Below are 17,711 nucleotides of genomic sequence, written 5' to 3' on the forward strand. Positions count from 1 at the left end.
TCTCATCCCATTTGCCTCCCCTTCAGATCCACCTGGAAAAGCGAGAGAGGACTTGAAGGTTCCTGAGGTTACCAAGACCTAGAGCTGGCTGAATAATAACAACATATTCATGAAATAATTCTACCAGCTCTCCAAGAACCCCTCCATTTACGACTTTGCAGACTAAAGCCAACACCTCAGAATATACCATGTCACGACTAGAAAGAAGAAACTGCAGCCCCATAAAGAGCAAATGACAATAATCCTATCTCCAAGTGGCTAAATCATGGGTCATTGAGGTGAGGACCCCATATGAAAGAAAAAATTACAATCTACTGGCTGGTACTAATGCTGTGAAGTGTTTTTTGTCTAGAGCTACTATCAGGGTATCTAGAAGCTGCTGAAGATGGTCATGGCACTAGCATGGCACTGGAGAGACCTGGATTCAATTTTCTGCTCTGCCACAGACTTCCTGTGTGATCTCAGGCAAGTCACTTAATCTTTCTGAGCCTCAGTTCTTCTTCTGTAACAGGGGGATACTAGCACTTCCCTACATTGCAGGAGTGTTGTGAGGATAAATATATGAATGAGTCTGTGGCATTCAGATGCTACAATGATGGAGCCCATATAAGATACTTAGATAAATACAGGTTGCAAACCTCAGTGGCAAAAGGAGGGAACTAGCACCAGCTCCGCCTTTTTCTGCTTGTTTCTTCCGGGCTACTGACAAAAGGTCAGATTGGATGATTTTGTCTCAGCCAGCTCACCGTCGTTCAAACCTCATTTCCAGTAAGACACTGACCAGGGAGCTGCAGTCTTTGTAGGCCACCTCCTGCCCGTATTAATGGTGAAAGTAGCAATAGGCCAAACAGCAGAACAAAGTGAGCTGTATTTGGCCCACAGGCTGCTATGCCTTGACCACCTTGATCTTAGGAAAAATATTTCTATATTTTTTTGCCCAGGAACTGAGCATTGTGTGTATTTTCCTTGCTCTGCAGGAGCAGATGGAAGTAGAAGAAAAAGGGCAATAAAAAAAGAAAACCCTAAAGATATCCTCAGAATAGGTAAACATAACAGAAACATTATCTGGGTCACATTTGGGCAACAGAGTTTGCTCTGTTTCAAGTGCAAATGGTTTACTGATGATTTAGATGAACTTCCTGGGGAGTGTTTGAAAATTCCTGGCACACGTTCTATTTACCATCTGTTAGGAGGACTTTGATGAGCCAGCAAAGACATGTTGGAATGGAGTAGCTGTTATAACAGAGTATTGTGATCCACTAACTTAAGCATCTTGTAATCTTTTTCATTATTTATTTACAGTGATGTAAATAAATGTACTTTTATCAGAAAGTTCCAACACTGACTATTCTTTCATATCTAATAAAACTCTTATACGTTTCTACCCAAACTTGGAAATAACAGTCTTAACAAGCTGAAAAATGTAGAAATTTCCTTCCTAAAGATCTTATGAGGTGTTATGAACAGTCATAATTTATTTGCTTCGGTATTAGTACTTCATCCTAACATTCCTACCAGGCCCATGTGCCCACACCCGGAAAGAAAGCGGATGGAATTTTTTTCATAATTTCAAATTTTTGGACAAGAAATGTTACCATTTTTGCAAAAAAATTCCTCTGTTTTTCAACCAACTAAAAGAATTGGTCAATAAAATGTTTACCAGCTTTATTTGAAAATATTATAGCCTACAAGATACCAAATACTTTATCCTGTTGTACCAGATAAAAACATTGTTCAGCTGAAGTTAAAGTTGAGAATACATATCCGTAACATAGAGGTTTTTGAAAAAACACCTTTATAAGGGCACCGAATTATTAAAACCAACCATTACATTTTTTTAAATATTATTATTATTAAATTTTAACCATGCTCCAAACACCCTGAAAAAAACAAACCAATCAAGCCTAAACCAGGAAACTGAAAGTAAAGGTTGAACTTAAAAGAAATCCAAACTTTTGAATGCGTAGGTATATGGCCAACTGATCAACACTGTGCCTTAAAATGAGTCTACTAACACTTCCCTACTTTACTCAGATGACGTGAGGCTTAATTAATTAATATTTGTAAAACACTTTGAGATCCTCATATGGAAGGCACTATAAAACTGCAAAGTATTATTAAAAAAAATTAGTTACAGTTTATATTTGTGTACACAGGATTAAATTATGATCATGTTTCTTTCAATAGGTGTTCATTGCCTTTTATGATGATGTGTCATGGAAAATAATTAAATCTCTGATTTACCTAGACATAATGTACATATTTTTGCTAACAAATTAATAATATAAATGATATATAAGTCACTTTGGAAATTGGTGTGAAAAACTCTTATGTCTAAATAGTGTCAGAGTATCATAAATTTTAATGTGGAATATTCTTAACTGTCAATGTACAGTGATACTGAGCAGGTCACCCATATTTTCAATTTTTTGCAAGAAACACAAATGACCAATTAAATCAATTGATAGTTGATCATAATTGAGAATAGTTTCCTCTTCCAGGTACATGGAATGATAGTTTTTGTAGCCACTTCTTTTTTCTTTCTATCTTATTTTTGCTCTAGATAAACCACACTTGAAATAAAGTCCACTAATCTGGACTTTAGTTGCTGAAGTCAGTGGATATGAGCGTACTCAGTAACAGGCCTTACATTTGTAAATTCCTAAGTATATTGGTGGAAATTTTCAAAAATGTTTAGTGATTTTCAGTTGTTGAGCTGGAGACACCTTAAAGGGGTCTCATTTTCAGAAAGTGCAAGGCACCCATACTCTAAAAATAAAGCTTTGCAGGGAGTCTCAGGTTGGGGCACCCAAAAATTGAAGCATCAAAGTCACTTTTTAAAATTGTCCCTTGGTTTATGCACATTCCTTGATTCAAATACTTTCCTGATTGTGACTGATTGTGCAAATCTGTGAAAAATGTCAATTAGCCAGGGCTAGCTCCAGGCACCAGCAAAGGAAGCGGGTGGTTGGGGCGGCCAATGGAAAGGGGCGGCACGTCTGGGTCTTTGGCGGCAATTCAGCAGCAGGTCCGTCACTCCCTGTCTTCCTCTTTGAGCTGCCGCCGAAGTGCCGCCAAAGGGGAAGAGAAGGAGCGAATGACCCGCCACTGAATTGCCGCTGAAGAATGAAGCAGCATGATTGAGTTGGCTTTATCTCTTTTTTTTTTCTTCACTGCTTGGTGTGGCAAAAGCTGGAGCCAGCCCTGCAATTTGCAATGACAATCCCATGTTAGTGTGGATTACTGTCATATGCCGTGTGGAAGAATGCACAACAAAAAGAATTTTAGCTGACTGCAGCCCAGAAAGAAAGAAACATCTCTGCACAAATAAGCCTATTTCTTATGAGAAAACTCCTCAAATAGTGCCTGCAAGTCCTCGGCACACAAAACTAGCCACTGAATTTAATGGGAGTATTGTGTGTGCAAACCCTGGTCCCTAAGCATAGCCTGAACACATGGGCTATGGACAAGGAATTGACATGGGTGAGCAGCCTGGGATGTGGGGATGGAATTGAGCTTCCAGTATGGAAGCAGGTCCCAGAACATCCTCACAGACAAACCATGGTGATTAATGATTCCCGCCAACTACACAGCAGATATATGTGGTAAGGGGGATGGAACCCAGGTGGATTTCCTTTCAGGGAATTCCTGTGCCATAAATGTGGCACAAGAATAACATAGGTGGCTCTATGCTGGCCTGGGATGGGAGTACCCACCCAACACAAGGCCCAAACAGGTAAAACAGGCCAATTAAGCTATAGGCTACACTTGGCGGAAAGCCAGGGACTGCTAAGGCCTAATGACTGAAAGTCTGCTGAGGTTGAGCTGGGATAAGCTTATAAAGAGAGGAAGCTGGGATAGGAAAAGGGCTGCAGGGAGGAACTCTGCAGTCACTCCCTAGAGAAGAGGGGAGTTGGCTAAAGGCAAGGAGAAGTTCTAAGGGGGTCATCCACCAGGTGGACAAGGATGGCCTTTGACTTTAAGAAATCCTTTGACAAAGTCCCTCACCAAAGGCTTTTAAGCAATGTAAGTAGACATGGGATAAGAGGGAAAGTCCTCCCATAGATAAGTAATCATTAAAAGATAGGAAATAAAGGGTAGGAATAAATAGTTTTCACAGTGGAGAGAAGTAAATAGCAGGGTCACCCAAGGATCTGTACTGTTGGGACCTATCCTGTGCAAATATTCATAATTTATCTGGAAAAAGGGGTAAACAGTGAGGTGGTAAAGTTTGCAGGCAATACTCAAGATAGTTAAGGCCAAAGCAGACTGCGAAGAGTTACAAAGGGATCTCACAAAACTGGGTGACGGCAATGTTGAAATTTATTTGTTAAGTGAAAAGTAATGCACATTGGAAAACATAATCCTAACTACACATATAAAATGACGGAGTCTAAATTCCTGTTACCACTTAAGAAAGAGATCTTGGAGTCATAGTGGCTAGTTCTCTGAAAACATTTGTTCATTGTGCAGTAGTGGTCAAAAAGCTAGCAGCATGTCAGGAACCATTAGAAAAGGAATTGATAATTTCCTATCATAATGCCTCTATATAAGTCCATGGTATGTGCACACCTTGAATACGTATCCAGTTCTGGTTGCTCCATCTCAAAAAAGATATATTAGAAATGGAAAATGTACAGAGAAGGCCAAGAAAAATTACTAGGGCTATGGAACAGAGATTAAAAAAACTGAGAAAGTTCAGCCTGGAAAAGAGATGAGTGTGAGGGGATATGATAGAGGTCTATAAAATTATGAATGGTGTGGAGAAAATGAATAGGGAAGTTCTATTTACCCTTTGACGTAACACACAAACTAGGGGTCACCCAATGAAATTAATAGGCAGCAGGTTTAATACAAACAAAAGGAAGGATTTCTTCACACAGCGCACAGTCAACATGTGAAACTGGTTGCAGGGAATGTTGTGAAGGCCAAAACTATATCTGGATTCCAAAAAGAATTATATAAGTTCATGGAGGATAGGTCCATCAGTGACTATTAACCAAGATAGTCAGGGGTGCAACTTCATGCTCTCGGTGTTACTAAACCTTTGATTGTTAGAATCTAGGACTGGATGACAGGGGCTGGATCACTCAAAAATTGCCCTGTTATGTTCATTCTCTCTGAAGCATCTGGCACCAACTACTGTCAGAAGACAGGATACTGGGCTAGATGGACCAATGATCTGACCCAGTACGGCCGTTCTCATGTTCTTAAGCCCTGGGATCCTGCCTTGGAATACAGACTCTGGGAAGAATCCAAGAGATGGTGAAGTAGCCACAGGGAGTAGAGGAAGCTCCAGTGGTAACCCAGTGGGGAATCAAGAAGATAGGGAAGAAAGGTAGGAAAGAGCCCAGAGAAAGAGCAAGAAGGTCAGAGATTGAGCAGACTGTGGTTGCTGCGTGTAGAGTTACTGGGCTGGCACCTGGAATAGCAGGCGGGCTTGGGTTCCCCTGCTAGCCATAGGAAAGTGGCACAGTCTTGATTGGGAAGACTGTCTGGAATGGCACCCAGACAGTGGGTCCAGTGAGACTGTTATCCTGGAAGGGGAAAACTACATAGTGACCTGGCCAAAGAGCCAGGCCATTAAGACAAAGGGCCAAGCGACAGAGAGGAAGCACTACGACCCCTAGAAAAGGGCTATGACGCGAGTGAGAGACGGACGTGAGCATCAGCCTGAACAGAGCTAATCGCAGGACACAGCCATAAAGGGGCGCCCCAGCAGTGAGTAGAATCCCCATGACATACGCTGTCTCGCAGCCCCTGGTGTAGGTGCATGGCAGAAGTAGGTGCATGGCAAAGATAGGAAGGGGCATATTGGGAGGGGTGTGGCCAGAGAACTCCACACTCTGGCTATTCTGGACTACGTGATTACTACATGTGGAACTGTGAGCAGCAGTCACCCCAGCCACCGTACAAGCCCTGAACTGGGGACAGAAAGGTGGCACATAGCCACTGCTATGTTCCCCCCCAGGCTATGTCACTCAGAGGTGCAGCTCATAATCTGGTTGCTGTTCTGCAACAGTTATTTGTTTTACCAACCCAGCTGCTGCTCAGCGAGTTATCCCTGAAACATGCTCCAGTGGGTATATCACTAAACAAGAGTTTTGTTAAACAAATTCTTTCCAAACTGTGGACTTCTGTGCCATGGGGGATAGTGCTGATGAGGATATATGGAACAGGACCTCTCACTCCTCCACTGATGGTGTTTTACAAACAGGCAAGCATAGAACAAATATACAAAACTGGATTGAACTTGCGTTGGAGGGAATGCAACCCGAAAGTTACCTTCCTGCACATATGGTGGGAATGTCCTAGAGTATTTTCCAGCAATTCTGGAAATATTCCTGTTGACAAATTAAAGACATAACAAGAACTGAATTCCCATAGGATCCATTGCTCTTGCTTCTATGGATGGGTCTATTCCATGGATCTATGATTTGGAAAGAACTGAATTAATCACCCATGTATTGGTAGTATCTGGATGTATTATCACTTCCTTTTGTAAGACGAAGGACCCTGTTATCTCTCATGGAATGGTTTGACTAAATTTGGGATATTTGAAACATGGAAAAAATGACTTAGTCAAAAGGACAATTGAATCAGTGTCTTCTAACTTGGGATGCTGGCTTTTAGATTCTCTCAGTGTAAAATAACCAGCATGCAAAGACATAAACAAATCTTTATTTTCGAGTCCTGATTTCTTACAGATTGCTGACTGGTTCGGACACAGGGATTTGCTCTGCATGTGCAAATGCAGGTGCGTTTTTATTTTATTAAAATGATTAAAATAAAACAGAAGTTTTTTTAAGCGATATCTACGTAGAATGCTGCCCTTTGCACATTATTATTATTATTATTAGTTTTATAGAGCCCAGAGGTATCGTAGGCACTTTAAAAAAAAAAACACACACGATTCAAGTTTCATCAAAGAATTTACAATCTTAAGGTCCTGGTACTGTAAGCATTTCTTCACATGAATAACGTTGTCCGTGTTCGTAATCCCATGCACATACAAAGTTGCAGGACTGAAGCTTACGTGCTGCAACTGACTGACAAGTGAGGATCTAAAGAGCATTAGGAAGAGGAGGAAATGGGTTACAGATATATGATAAACAGCCAAGGTATACATTCATTTTGGTGATACAATCTCTTTAAAGCGAGCAGACACTTTTTCCACTCTGAATGCAAAATACAGAGTAAAGCTACCTGGTTTGTGAAATACTGGCTGAAGTGATAAAAGCACTGTCAAAATCTCAGTCACTTTTCTGTCCCAGGTATTGTGCATTATCGCTCTTAAAAACATCCCATTTGTTATGTGCAAATACACACCAGTAGCTACAGAGAGTTAATGAGGTGAGTCCAAACTAGAACCTCTTATCCACCCTCACCCGCAACTCAAATATTACTGGTTTGGATAAAACAAGACCTGACGAAAGTGAAGCGGAGACTTTGGAGATGTCACTTCATCTCTCTGTACCTTAGTTCCCCATTTGTAATAGCACTTATCTCAAGGGGCGTTGTGAGGATAAATACACTGACGATTGTGAGTTGGTTACTACCATGATGGGGGCCATATAAGTGCCTAGGAAAGAAAGAGAGAGCCAATACTTTGTCACTTACAGCCTCAGGTCTGGTGCTGACACAGGAGGAAGGGCAGGAGCTCTCCATGAACTCTCAGGGACTGCCAGAAAGTATTGCTGTCAGAATCTGGCAGAGGGGAGAGGATTGACGCATCCTTGAGGGAGTCTGGTGGCCCTGCATGAGACTGTGCAAAGACAGGTAGAAGTTCTTTTCACTTCCTTGCACCAAGGGGAAAAGACCTCACCAAATCCTCAATCTGTTTCTCAGGACAAGATCCTGAGGGAAGGTTGAAACAAGCCTTCAGTGGACAGAAAGAGGGGGAGAGTGGGACAAAGACTGTCTGATGGAGCTACTGTTGGTGGATTGATATTTGTGCACTCCAGAAGAAGGTGGAGTTTTTATTTTGGCTGGAGCACTAAACTACTCCGAGAGAGGAAAACTGAGCCTCATCCTCCACAATCAGAGGTAAGAGACTTTGCCACATTGCCCCAGGCACAAGAGGGCAAGTGAAATTCAATAAGATACAGACTCCTTTAGGCCCATGGAAAGTCCCAGCTCAAGTGTTTTAGCAGAGGTCTCATTGCAGCAGAGGTCTGTCTCGACAATATAGAGGGAGTGGAAAAGTGAAGTGAAATGCAGCAGCTGCCAGAACTGGCACTGTAGCTAGGATCTTTAGTGCAGTATGTTCTTTATTAATAGGTGCAAATTGTGCATTGTGTAAAATGATAAAAAGATGTTTAAATCTGATTATACACAATTCTGTCTGGTCAAGAATAATATTTCAATTAAGGTGCATTTTAAAACTGCCAGCATCCATGTAGGCAATGATTGTCAGCTTGCTGTAAAATGGAAGATTGCAGTATACAGCTGGATAAATTAATTTCCCACAAGACAAGATTCAGTTGCTCCAGCATAAATCAGCTGTAGTTTAGCTTCTTAGGCATGTTCATGGCTTATCACAGGGATGCTAAACACTACTGATGGCTGCAGTGCAATAACTGCATGCAGGGGTAAATCCTCTTGGGTGCAGTTGTTTGGAGCAGAGCCTGCAGTGGTGGATGCAAGACCTGTGAGTGCTCACATGTCTGATCTTCTGAAAGGCAAACAGCTATCAGCAGTTGACAGTAAGAACTGATGTTGTCTACGCTAAGTAAAAGGACCATTTGAAGAACAGAAACATGCCTGTAATGGGGCTTTTGGATCCTTTGTGGAGACTGGTGAGGAAAGGGTTAATCCTCTCCCTCTGGACAGAGGCAGGCAGGATCAGGATTGTTTCCCCTGCATTCAGGGAAATGCGGAATAGCAAGGCTGAGCCAGTCATGACCCACTAGCCCAATTCTTCAAGGCCCTGAAGAGCCTGTAGGGGACTTCAGCCCATAGTCTGGGTCCAACGATCTTCTCTTGGTGCGCACAGATTTGATGATGCCATTGGCGGTTGACTGGTCTATTGCCCCTAATAAGTGCTGGTCTTTTCTAGAGGTAGGTTTTATTCTTTAAATTTATTTTTGTTTCTCTTGCATTTGGCGCTGAACCTTTTGATGTAAACAGAGAAGCAAGCTGGTGTAGTTCACAGACTGTTCCAAGTCACACTGATGATTTCATCTCAGTCCCCATCAGGATAGTTTGCTGAGCTATGCTTAATGTACTGTAGGCACTTCTTTTTTATGAAGATGTGGGATGTTGCACATCTAATAAAACATGACAGTCCACAGTGGGGTGCATTCATTTTATTCCAGATTACAATACAAATCCATAAAGGACCAGACTGAAAGCAAACGTGATGAAGATGAATCATTGCAAGGAGGTAGAAAAATGTCTTCAGAGAAACAAACTAGACAACTGGTGGAGCTTCATGTAGCTTACAAAACTATATAAATCAGGGTAGACAATAGACATTGGCATTACTTCAGAATACAGGAACACTTCAAGAGTCCCCTTTTTTAAAAAAAAAAAAAAAATTAAGCCAGTGATTGTTTATTTCATAATCAGTGAATCTGAGGAGTAAATAAATACATTACGGACTTTCTCTTTGATAAGGCACTGATAAAATTTACAAGTGTTGTAACTAGAGTTAGCTGAACGTTTTAAACAAAAGAATGACTTCTGTATTAAAAGGAAATTTTGATAACAATTTTTCCCTCAGTTTTTGGTTGTCCAAAATCTTAAAACTTTGGGGTTTTATTTTTATTTTTATGTAAACCTGAGAAATTCCATAAAAATTTTCTACAAAAATGAAAAACTTCATTTTTGTCAAACTTTTTCACAGAAAATAATAAAAACAATCACTTTAGTTGTGACCATCCTGCTTCAGATCTAGATCCCTGTTCCACCTTCTGGTTGTGTTGCACTGCACAGGCAACATAAAATAGCTGGAAAAGCAGGGGAAATTTCTGAGTGGCATAAAGCTAACATAACCAGTAATATGCCACCTGCTCCCTGCCCCACAATTAGGGGGAATTCCATAGGCATAAGAGATGGTGAGCAGAGCAAATTGCACTCCAGCAATCCTGGGCCTGTTGGAACAGCTCTAGGGAACCATTACTGTCAGAGTAATTTAGAGCAGCACTGAGGCTGCTCTAAGTTATACCAAAGGCGGAAACAGTCTGTGTCTTGTCCCAGCATGAGGAGGAGAAGAACATAAAGAAGAGTTAGAACCACCTGGCCCTGTCCCTATTTGTTCCTGAGCCAATCATAACCTGGTTGGACCCATGAATCTGGCCATGCACCTTCAAGATTGTGCTCAGCGTTCTGAAGTGTTGAATAGGTTCCTATTCCTTTTATTTGCGTACCTCAGAGCTGTTGTTATAACCTAGCTCTCATTCAGCCTTTTCATAACATCTGTATTCGGTTTCCTTTACAAGGAGGCAGAAACTGCCCAAAGAATCAACTATTTTTCTCCCCCACAGACACAAAGCTAACCATGGGCAGAAACCTTTAATCCATTATCAGATTGAAGGGGGAAATCACTGAGTGTTTTGATGGTGCTAATTTGCTCTTGGGCATTTCTGGCTATTAATGTAATAGAAAAAAATAAAATAAAAGTCAAATCCTTGTAAGAGGAACACCTTCCTTTGCAAAACATGTAAACAAATTCATATGTGCCAAAACCAAAACAATATACTCCCCCCTCCCCCCGCCCCACATACTCCACAGCACAAGTATTTAAATGAGAAATGTGCACCAACTACCAACCTGGGTAGCCATGCCTCATAGAATCTCCTTTCAAACTATACCACCTTCCCTTTATTAGTAAAATGTGTGGGTGGGTTCTGTTTTGATCTCCCACCTTTTAAAAAAAAAATCCACGAATAACCATTTGAATCCCTCTTTTGCCTTCTTTTGTGCCTTAAGATGCATAGAGTCTCTCCCCATCTACTCCTTTCAAAGTAGTGGTTGAAGTGGGCCAGTACAAATGGATACATCTAGAGGTCATGCTAAGGCAGGGAATACTATTACTACTAAATATATTAAGGAATTATGATGCTAATTCTTAAATGTAGGTCTCAATCTGTTTTACAAAATAAAGTGGTTCCTCTCCTAAGCTCCACTTACAACCCAAGGCCCACTCACATATGGCATCAAAATGAGATACCACCACGAGTAGATTGGGCTACTCTTCACAATATGGTTGTTCCTGTCCTGGCTTGTGTGTGTTTCGAGCATCTGTGCACCCTGCTAGTGTTTCCCTGCAGAGCTGTGGGAAAGGGTTGCCATGTAAACTTGCAACAGTGAATCCAGGGCAGAAATTGTCTCCAAAGCCTGGTTTTGGCTCCAACTGCCATAGAAACAAGAGCCCCTCCTCTTCAGAAAGCAGCCTGAGGAGCCTGGGATAGGTCACCAGAGATCTCTGAACAAATACTAGGGATGTTTCTGTGACAGCTTTGGAGCTGCCTGTGCTAATTTATGAATACTCTATATTCTATATGTTTGGCTGCTTGTTGTAAGAGGGTTTACCACATGAAAATGTGGGGTTCGTTCAAGAAGAGGCTGGCTGCATGTAAGCAGGAAAGGGAACAATGGCTTCAGCTAGCCATACAGCTCCCAACACTCGAGGTACAATGCAAGTGCCTTCGCTCCGAAAGTCCATCACCACCACCCTTCTGAGACCACCAGATTGTTTTTTAAGCAGTAGAATAAAAAGGGCCTGTCAAATTGAGAACAAAGAACTTTGGCTGGATTTTAAACGACAGTCCCTCAAGAAGAGGGGAAAGAGAGTTAAGAGGAACAGAATGAGACTTAGACCGCCAGAAGTTAGGGGTCTGGGGCAAGATAGACATGCCTGTAGACCTTTTGTTGTTTCATAAGTCTTCTCTTATGCCAGGTTTTGGCCTTACTGTTAAGATTAAGCAATACTTTGTTATAGGAGGGCTGTTTTGGGTCACTGTAATCCAGACTCCTGAGGTGAAGAACCTCAGGTGCCCAAACCCAGTTAGTCTTTCTAGGTGAGCACAGCTAATCCATAGGGTACTGTAGCCTAGGGACAGTCTACCTCTCTTGGGATATAATCCTACAATTCTCCCATTCATAAAGGCCCAAGACCTGAGATCTGACAGGATGCACTCAAGAGACCAGAAGAGGGGTCATAAATTCAGCTACCCTTGCAAATGTGACCATTTCCCCAAAGGGAGGCAGTCTGAAAGGCTGAAGATAAACAGCCCTGAAGTCGGGAGAATCACATGGGGGCACTGTAGGCATAGCCAGAGCTCCCATCTTATCCTCTGCAAGTACCAGTCCTTGCTGCTGCCGCAATGAACCTAAGATCCCTGTTTACAGCTTGTGAGAACTTCAGAGACCAAGAGAGGAGAGACTCACCACAAGTGGATCTAGGTAGCCCCCTACCACACTTTAGGGTGCGTGAGGATGAGTCTCTCACATCACCCTCACACAGAGAGGCAGCAGTTTCCAAGACAATGTTGTGCATCTTTACCCTGCCCCATTACTGGAGTCTCTTATCCCCACCAACAAACAGACCAATTTTGAGCACTTATGACTGAATGTTTTCTTGCAATTGACTAGTCAGCATTCTTAGCTAAGCCGAAATGTGCATTGGAGTTAGTTTTGCATAAGGGAGATCCATTCAGTGGGGTGTCTAGGGGTGAAGGTTGGGTCTTGGGGATTATACTTTTAGCATACAATTACCTAATGCAGTAAAGGCAGTCAGACTTTTTTACAATAATCTATTTTCTGATTCTTACCCCTTGTGAGTTTATACAAAGCCCTCCAGGGTGGGCTGCCCACACCTGTGGCTTTCCCTTGTCCATGTGTGCATCTTATTAACAAATCAGGTCACTCCCATTAGTGTAAGTGTGGTACTCTGGGTTTCCCTGCAAATCAAATTCTAGGGGAGGGGACTAAAGGGTGCACTCAGGGTGTACCAACTACTTTGCCACCTTGAGGCACCACACATTCTTTAATCTGGTACCCAACATCCTTCTAGAAACCCCCTTCCCAAGGATCTAATAGCCCCATGACTATTGCTAACAACATGATGACAGCTACCCAGATGACAGTGCCCTTACTTGGAGCCAAGGGCAACCAAAATATTATCCTTGAGTTGAACTGGCTGAAGCAGTGATACTCTTCTGAGCTCCAGACACAAAATAAGCTCTGCCCACATGAGAGAGCATTCACTATATATTGTGCAGATATTCCAAGTATGATTGTGCGCACCCTCTGGAATCCTTGGGCTCAGTTTGCAGTAGGTGAGATCCAAGTACACCTATTAGCTCAGTTTGGTTTTCTCTTGGTGAGGCTCACCTGCTGGACTTATTGAGCTTGATTCTCTCCTTGGGCGCTCAGATGCCCAATTGCAAATGCAGAGACATGTCACTACACCAATTACATATTTCCAAGAACAGATGCATAGATTTTTAAGATCAGAAGGTACCATTATGATAAGCTATTCTGACCTCCTGTATAAAACAGGCATTAGAATTTCACCCAGTAATTCCTGCATCAAGCCCATAACTTTTGGTTGAGCTAGAGCATACCTTGTAAAAAGAGATCCAATCTTACAATTCAAGAGAATCTACCACGTCCCTAGGTAAGTTGTTCCAACGGGTAATTACCCTTACTTTAAAAAATCTGTGCTTTATTTCTCTTTGTGTAGTTTCAGTTTCTAGCAAGTGAATCTCATTATGGCTTTCTGCTGGATTAAAGAGCCCTTTACTATCAGAATTTTTCTCTCCATTACAGACTGATTAAGTCACCTCTTAACTATCTCTTGGATAAACTAAATAGATGGATCTTCTTTAGTCTCCCACTGTAAGGCAGGTTCTTCAGACCTTGAATCATTCTTGCAGCTCTTTTCTGAGCCCTTTCAACTCTGTCAATGTTCCTTTAAAAATCTGGATTCCAGAACTGGACACAACCCGCACTCCATGTGCAAAAAGATTCCTAGCTTTCCAGAACTAGAGCTCCATAAGTTAATAATAGAATCAAGTATCAAATTTTGCGGGGATGCCACTGAGAAGTTTCCTGTCTTCACATTCAGCTTTAAAAAACTCTACTTACTCTTCAAAAAGGCAACCACAACAAGGAAAAAATATTAAGGATAAATTTTTTGAACAGAATCTTGTGTGTCTTTGTGTAACTTACTAGTGAGAATTATGGAAATCCTCTATTACATTCTTAACTGTACATCAAACTACAGTCTTTGCTTTTATCACATACGGATGAAAATATTCAGTTACATTATCTAGTGACCATTCAGCCATGTGACTGAAGAAAGTAATATGAAAAGGACATTTTAGAAGCTGATAATGCGCTAAATATGGTTCTCAACAGCACCAGTGTAAATCCATAGTAATGTCTTTACTAGATAACCTTCTTGACATCCCTTCCAGCCCTACATTTCTATTATTTTGTGATGATAAAGACTGAAATTCATAGGATTACTCTGGTAATTGAGATGGAATCCAGCCCATTTTCTTTATTATATGAATAAGGATGTGTCATTTATGCTGAGAGGAGTTACTTTCCAGTTGCCACTAAACAGTTAATCCAGATACCCTTTTACAATTAATCAACATGGTTTTGGGAATTTGTTGCTTTAGGTGGGATCAAATACTTGTTTTAAAATATTTTGGTACTTTGGGCTGGGAGTCTAAGGGTGTTAGGGGCCCGATTCCAATTAACAACAATGGGATTTGGGCACTAATTTCCTTAAATTCTTTTAAAAATGTCAGCATTACATTGCAGCTGATCTTAACTGTATGCATCATAGAACAGGAGGTAGCACTTTAAAAACAGCATTGTTGAACTAAATCCAGTAAAAGAGATTCTGGCTTTTTCCTCTTTGAGACACTATATATTTAAACACTCAAAATTAATTGAATAATATTAACTTTGTCGCCATATCAGCCTCTTTACCTTTCAGATTAATTTAGTAATGGCGATATCTTTTGGTTTGACTCTTTTCAGATTAAAAATTTGTCTTTTATAGAGGAAGACCAAGAATTAAATAACTTTAAAATTGGGCATTTCTCAAGGGTAATTAGAGGTTTCCTTTCTTACCAACAATAATCCAATACTGTGATTACAATACCACCTTGTAGTACTTCAGTTAGTTTTGCTAAAAAAATTATTTATTTTCATAGTCACTTTCCAGTATAACATCCTGTCCCCTCTATATTACAGCAATAGTTGGGGTTTTATCTGCGAGTTTATTGTTAGTATCACCAGTAAAATTTTGTGTAACTCTTTGAAAATCTTACTCTAACAATATATACTCAATTCCCTGGTTTGGCTCTCTATGATTCATTAGTTGCAATGATGTCACATTTGAACGCACACAAGTTATCTGTCTGTCATATTTCATTCCCTTTTCTGTAGACACTGGGATGCACTAAAAGTGAATATGGAGAGAGATCCCCACAATCATTTCACTTGCATGTGAACAAAGTGAAATAAAAATTCCAGTGCTTCACTGCATTGAGAAAAGAGCAATTCCAGTCACAGTGAAATTTACACATTGAGCAAAACTAATCTGTGTTTAAAAAAGATATCACCATAAGACAGTTCCAGTGTTTGCATAAATCTATAGATAAACACTATATATAGATGTGTATGTATACATATGTATAGGTACTGCATATACAGAGAGACATGCATACTTACTTACTGGATGTGCATATAACACCCATTTATATACAGATCTATTCCTCATCTTGAAGCTATCATTAAGATTTAAACAAGAGAATTTAGAGCATAGAAAGGTATATTTTCAAATCCTGATGTAGGGAGTTTATCTGCAGTATTAAGAGTCTTATAGAAACCCAACCAGAGTATTTATTACAAAGAAATCTTTACATAAGTGCTGGAATGGTTTGCTGAATAACCAGATGTTGCTGCAGAGTCTCCCCACCCTGTTTCTTTAATAGTTTGATTAATCCTGCACATAAAACTGAGGCTGATTTAAAAAAAAATTCTATGCTGCAAACATCTCAGCATCTGGACACAGCTGAAGTCAAATCATTCAACCGTACATCTCAGTTGCTTTTATTGTGTTTGAATAAAATAAAACCTTCCGAGAAGAAACAGTGACCTATATATATATATTTTGTACTGTAAACACTGACATCTCTGAGCAGCTCAGAGTGCATGCAGAAACTTATATGCAAGTCGAATGTTGACCATTTTTAAGAAGAGAATTATACAGCTGATTTCCAAGCCAGTGTTACTGCTACAGTATTGTACTAACATCTCAGCTATTTCAAACCCTCTAGCTAATGGCCATTAGGGTAGAAATCAATGATTATCTATCTGCTGGAGAAAGGAAAAAATAAATGAACTCTCTGAATATGTTGCTTAACTTTGCCTACCAGAAACTTTTTTCTACTCACAGAAGGACAGCAGTAGTAGGGAAATCAGACCCAGCCTCTTCCAGTAACCCATTTTCTGGATCCTGCCAGCAACTGGAAACCCAGCTTCACAGTTTTGATCAATTCATCCTCCACCAGTGCAGCCAGTCTGTGATTATTTTGCTCCTAACCCAAAGCTCCCAGGCTTGTGAGGCTCCTGGCTAAACTTGCAGGGAAGGCGGATCCAGCTGTTTCAAATCCAGCTGTGTGTGGGGTCCGCCCAGGAACTGGAGTTTATGAACAAACTAAGCCTGACTCTCCTCTCTGACTATATACAAATATGGGTGGTGGTGGAGGGGGGGAGCCTGGGGGAAGAGCTCTGGCTCTGAGAACAGAGTTTGATTTTCTGATGACAATATTCAGCTGCTTCAAACTCCATATTGTCCAAGGATCTTTGAAGAGCACTTCACTTCTATTGCAGGCATCTAATCAAAATGTTATATTTACTACAACACACCCCTTTCATTAGAATAAAACCCAGACTGCGGCAGTTCAGTACACTGAGAATTGCTAATTTACCACTTTTCTCACCTTAACTCTACTTTTGTCAATACATTTGTAAAATTATTTGTTTAAAAATGCTTAATTGCAGGATTCAGGACAACACATCTCTTCAGAAAGGGCACTTCAGCGCATGCTTAACTTTAAGCATATCTTTAAATTCCATTGAGTCAATGGGAGTTAAGCACATATTAAAATGCTTTCCTGAATTAGAAACTAAAATAATAATTCTTAGCATTTACACAGTGTTTTTCTTCCCAAGATCTCAAACTGTTTTTCAAAGGTTCATAAGCAATATTCTCCCCACTTTGCAGATGGGGAAACTGGTGCCTAGAAAAGAACTGGCTTGCCCCAGTTATTAACACAAGCAGTCTGTGAGAAAAATGGGAATAAAACTTGTGTCCTGACTTCCAGTCCTGTCTTCTATCCCCTGAAACACACTGCAAATATGCTAAAGTAGTGACCAGAGTAATTTACCATGACAGAGAAAGAAGGGATGATATCCATTCTTTTACAGCAAAAAAGTTACTCTAATTTGAGGCTTGTTTTCCACAGTTATTGCAAGGTGATACATCCAGAAATTTCTGGACTTATACTTAGTACTATGTATATATACTGTAAAGCTATGATTTTTCACTTACTCATTTTACAGTTCATTAAACTGTGTGTGTTGCTGATGATTGATATATATCCGAGTTTAGCTTCAATAAGAAATGAAACATCAGGTCCTTGTACTTATCTTCATACTCAAGGCGCATGACAATCTAT

At 40.6% G+C, this 17,711-nt stretch overlaps 1 protein-coding gene across 1 annotated transcript in view; it reads right to left on the reverse strand.

Moving 5' to 3' along the window:
* Positions 1–16,580, reverse strand: part of LOC116832884 (TGF-beta receptor type-2-like) — a 61,633-nt gene extending 45,053 nt beyond the window's left edge. Inside the window, exon 1 of the mRNA XM_032793989.2 lies at positions 16,425–16,580. Coding sequence (XP_032649880.1) covers positions 16,425–16,476 — 52 coding nt within the window. The 5' untranslated portion in view covers positions 16,477–16,580. The remainder of the gene's footprint in view (positions 1–16,424) is intronic.
* Between the last annotated feature and the right edge of the window lie 1,131 nt (positions 16,581–17,711).

The sequence above is a fragment of the Chelonoidis abingdonii genome, chromosome 10 (assembly GCF_003597395.2).
Source record: "Chelonoidis abingdonii isolate Lonesome George chromosome 10, CheloAbing_2.0, whole genome shotgun sequence".
Lineage (NCBI taxonomy): Eukaryota > Metazoa > Chordata > Testudines > Testudinidae > Chelonoidis > Chelonoidis abingdonii.